Source organism: Canis aureus, chromosome 1, assembly GCF_053574225.1.
Source record: "Canis aureus isolate CA01 chromosome 1, VMU_Caureus_v.1.0, whole genome shotgun sequence".
NCBI lineage: Eukaryota > Metazoa > Chordata > Mammalia > Carnivora > Canidae > Canis > Canis aureus.
The window spans coordinates 118577060-118581594 of NC_135611.1; the positions used below are offsets into that span (position 1 = coordinate 118577060).

Genomic DNA, 4535 nt, shown 5'->3' on the forward strand with positions numbered 1-4535 from the left:
TTCTTTAATTAAATGTTAGACACATGCACACGTATCACAGGAACTAGATTTACTATAACCATATTTATCTGTCACACACAAGCACGTACATGTACACATCCACACTTTTTCCCAAACAGAAACAGCAGCGAGTTATGTGCCTCAAGACCTTCAGTATATATATACTTTTAAGGATTTTATTTATTCATGAGAGACACAGAGAGAGAGAGAGGCAGAGACACAGGCAGAGGGAGAAGCAGGCTCCATGCAGGGAGCCCGACGTGGGCCTCGATCCTGGGTCTCCAGGATTAGGCCCTGGGCTGAAGGTGGTGCTAAACCGCTGAACCACCAGGGCTGCCCCCTTCAGTGTATATTAAAATAAACGAAATCTTAAGGAGGCAGCCCTTCACGGTTCAGAAAAGAAAGTGCAAAGCCCATTCCAACGTACCTCCAAGGTCACGGCTTAAGGTCTACGTTAGACAACAGCCTGGAAAACACTGTCAAATCACAGCGAGTCCTAACAAGCTAACTGCAACCGGTTTACCTGAGCATCGTGCGCCCCTGTCTCTCGCATCTGCAGGCACTGGGAACGGAACACCTTCCAGCTTCGGGGTAAAAATAAAGGACAGTAAGGCTCCGACGCGGACCACCGGGCCAGCCGGCCGGGCCCATGGGGCGGCCCCAGCGCGCGGGCTGCCCCGCCTACCTGCGCGCCCCGCCGCCGCCGCCGCCGCACCCGGGGAGGGGGCAGGCGAACACGTGCAGGAGCCGGTGGAACGGGGAGCCCTCCAGCGGGCAGTACACCTGCACGACCAGGGCAAGAGGCTGCCTGCAACGCTCACACGCCGGCCTCGGCGCCGCCACCGCGGGCAAGGCGTCCTGAGGGCGAGGGGACGCGCTCAGCGGGCGGGCGGCTCGGGGGCCTCGCCCGCGCCCTCACCCCGCGGCCCCCGCCCCGCCGCCCCCGCCGCCCCCGCCGCGGCGCCCGCCTCACCGGGAGGCCGCCCAGCTTGCTCGCAGTCCAGGCGCCCGGCCCCGTGGGGCGGCCGCGCACTGCGGCGTCCCGAAGCCCGAGCAGCACGGCCCCCCGAGCAGCCGCCATGCCCACGAGGCCCCGCGTGCCCCGGCGGACTACGGCAGCCGAGACGCCGCGCCTCAGTGCGCACGCGCGCCGCCGCCCCTGCCAGGCGGCCCCGCCCCCTTAGGGTCCTCGGGAGGAGTTCGGGCCCTGAGGCGCGCGGGCGGCCGCTGCGGTCGCGGGCTGGAAACCCCGCGCCGAGGAAGGAAGGGGGCGCCGTCGGCTGTGAAGTGGTCTTGCCGGAAGGTTCTACCCGAAGTGGAATAATTATAAAAAAAAAAAAAAGTTTGATTTTTATAGGTACACGTCAAAATGCTTACTTAGGAAATTATGGAGCAATAAATAAATAAAGAAGGAAATTATGGAGCAGGCCATGAGTTGAGAACTTGAAATTTGGCATCAAACAGTAGACATCTGGGCAGCCCGGGTGGCTCAGCTGTTTAGCATCGTCTTCAGTCCAGGGCGTGATCCTGGAGGCCCTAGGGTCGAGTCCCACATCGGGATCCCTGCATGGAGCCTGCTTCTCCCTCTACCTGTGTCTCTGCCTCTCTCTCTCTCTGCATCTCTCATGAATAGAGATTTAAATAAAATCTTTTAAAAAAAATGTAGACCTCTTTTTTTTTTTTTTTTTGGTAGACATTATACTACTTGACTTATACATGGTTGGAATTTTCTGTAAGGGAACTTCTTTTTTTTTTTTTTTTCTTTTTTTAAATGCTTGTCACATAACCTAGGTTTATTTATTTTTTTAAAGATTTGAAAATCTTTAGACTCCATGCAGGGAGCCTGACGTGGGACTTGATCCCGGTATCCAGGATCACGCCCTGGGCTGAAGGCGGCACCAAACCGCTGAGCCACCGGGCTGCCCCTTTTTTATTTATTTTTTTAAAGATTTTATTTATTGAGCTTTCAAAAAGTTAATTGCTACCACATTCTGGAATTCCAGAGGCAGTAGGACGTCATATTTGAATTTTTTAAAATTTTTTTTATTTTTTTTATTTATGATAGTCACACAGAGAGAGAGAGAGAGAGGCAGAGGGAGAAGCAGGCTCCATGCACCGGGAGCCCGATGTGGGATTCGATCCCGGGTCTCCAGGATCATGCCCTGGGCCAAAGGCAGGCGCCAAACCGCTGCACCACCCAGGGATCCCCATATTTGAAACTACCATTATTGTGGGGTCCTTGGAATAATGTTAACAAAAATGTGCTGGCATGTGTGAGATTTGAAGCATTCCAGTTTTATAGGTTGGACTTCCCGGACAAACTCACACAAATCATCAAGTTGCTAATATTTATTTTTGTGTGTAAGTAATCTCTGCTCCTGATGTAGGGCTTGAACTCACGACCCTGAGATCAAGAGTCACATGTTCTGCTGACTGAGCCAGGTAGTTGTTCCCAGTTTGTGTTGAGCAAGTACAGAACGAAGGTGTTGAAAGCTGTTTTACTCTCACAGTGAAGAGCTGTTCACGATGGTTTATGTACCAACTTAACAGGGCTAGGAGGTGCCTAGATAGCTGGTGAAACGTTATTTCTCAGATTGTCTGTGAGGGTGTTTCCAGAAGAGAATAGCATTTGAATCAGTAGAGGAAAGAACAGTGCCTGGTTGGTTCAGTTGGTTAAGCACCTGCCTTCGGCTTGGGTTTTGATCCCAAGGTGCTGGATTGGAGCCTCACATTGGGCTCCCTCCTCCACAGAGAGCCTGCTTCTCCCTCTCCCTCTGCCACTCATGAATAAATAAAATCTTAAAAAATCTTTTTTTTTTTTTTTTTAAAGGTCTGCCCTCACCAGTGTGGATGGGCATGATCCAATCTGTGGAGGGCCCTAAGAGAACAAAAAAGCAGAGGAGGGGTGAATTCTCTCTTCCTGAGCTGGGATATCCATCTTCTCCTGCCCTCAGATATCAGATCTTGATTCTTAGGCCTTCAGACTTGGAGACTAACACCAGTGGCCTCTGGGTTCTCAAGCTGAACCACCACCTGTCTCGGTTTTCCTGGTTCTTCAGCTGGTGGTAAACAGCATATCATGGACTTCTCAGCCTCCATACTCACATTTGCCAATTCTCCTAATACATCAAGCATGTATCTACATCCTATTGGTTATGTTTCTCTGGAGAACCCTAAATAATACTGTTCCAGAATTTGCAACAAGTGGAAGCCACAAGTGATAGTGGTGGTGATGGGGGGAGAGAACAAGACAGGGCCAAGGGACGTGTGGCCATCTAATTGACACGTGCCAGTTCCTCCTGCATAAGGCAAGACAGGAGACTTGGCAGCTGGCCCAGAGGAGCAGGGGTCCCACTCCTAAGAGAGCCTTCACGTGAAGCTCAGCTAGTCTCAGGGGCTCTGCTACCTAAAATTTTTCTCTCTACAGTTTTTTGTGTGCTTGCTCTTTTGTAACAGAGGAAGTGCTTCTGATAGGAAAAGACCTTCACTTTTCATCAGCTACATTAAGAAAGGAGGTGGGTTGGGGTGTGTAGGTGACGCAGTTGGTTAGGCGTACAACTTGGCTTCACCTCAGGTCATGATATCGAGCCCCATGTAGGGCTCCGTGCTCAGCAGTCTTCTTGAATTTCTCTCTCCCTCTCCCTCTGCCCCTCCTGCTCATGTTCTCTCTCTAAAAAAATTTTTTTAAAAATGTAGTGAGGAAAGGAGGGGGGTTACCAGGAGCCTCAACAGAGCCTGACTGTGGAAGAACATCTTTATATCACGTCTGCCAAAGTGAGAAGTGGGCATTTGTTTTTGGAATTCAAACAGAGAAGTGCTAACAATTTCTGAGTATTATCTTAAGCAGACATTTGCACCTGTATGGTCACTTTCTGTAATTAGGATATTCCTAATTAGGGTGAAGGCAGCTGTGATGGTGGGGGGGGGCAGCAGGGCTTTGTGAAAGGGGAGCAGTCTTTCTGTCTAGATTCTGTATCATGATCTAGGATGTAGATCCTGGGAGCTCAGCCCTCTAGTCTGCTCATCAATTCTGCTCATTGACTTTTTTGAATAAATTTCCCTTTCTGCCTAGTTGGCCAAAAATATTTAGGATCTTGAATAGACAATAAATGGGTGGTCTGTTCAAAATCCTTTTTTTTTTTTTTTTTTCAATGTCTCTCTTAGGAAAGAATTACTTGAGCATCTGGCCAGAAAGATGATCATCACCCCTGATCCAGACTGGGTGTTCACCCAAAACAGATATATTCTAATGCAGCTTTTTAGAATTATCCAGTGAATAGAAGTATACAATTCCTCCAAAGTCACAGGGGTGAGGAGTGGACAAAGGAGAAGGGGTTTGCTTACAGAAGCCAAGTTCCTCTTGTGACTTTGATGGTGCCCCACCCCCCTCCACTCTCTCCTCAAAGGAGCATCCTCCATTCTGGACCTACTCACCACTTACAGTCAGGCCTCCATCAAGGCACATCTCTCCTACTGGGCACCTAACTCGCGTAGAGCACTACTTCTGGAGATGAGAAGAGGCTGAGCCTACAACC

At 50.1% G+C, this 4535-nt stretch overlaps 1 protein-coding gene across 6 annotated transcripts in view; it reads right to left on the minus strand.

Annotated features, from left to right (window-relative positions):
* The window catches only part of PDCD2L (programmed cell death 2 like), a 29566-nt gene extending 28444 nt beyond the window's left edge, over positions 1-1122 (minus strand). For 3 of the 6 annotated variants that reach the window (XR_013355985.1, XR_013355986.1, XR_013355989.1), the window contains exons 1-3: positions 974-1119; positions 686-858; positions 524-584 (exon numbers count right to left, since the gene is read on the minus strand). Coding sequence is in view for 3 of the 6 variants with exons in the window: in XM_077855622.1 (XP_077711748.1) it covers positions 524-584; positions 686-858; positions 974-1081 (342 nt within the window). In the remaining 3 variants the exon portion in view is untranslated. Of the gene's footprint in view, positions 1-523; positions 585-685; positions 859-973 lie in introns of all 6 variants that reach the window. The other 3 variants (XM_077855622.1, XM_077855605.1, XM_077855596.1) reach the window with 3 other exon arrangements.
* Positions 1123-4535: the final 3413 nt, after the last annotated feature.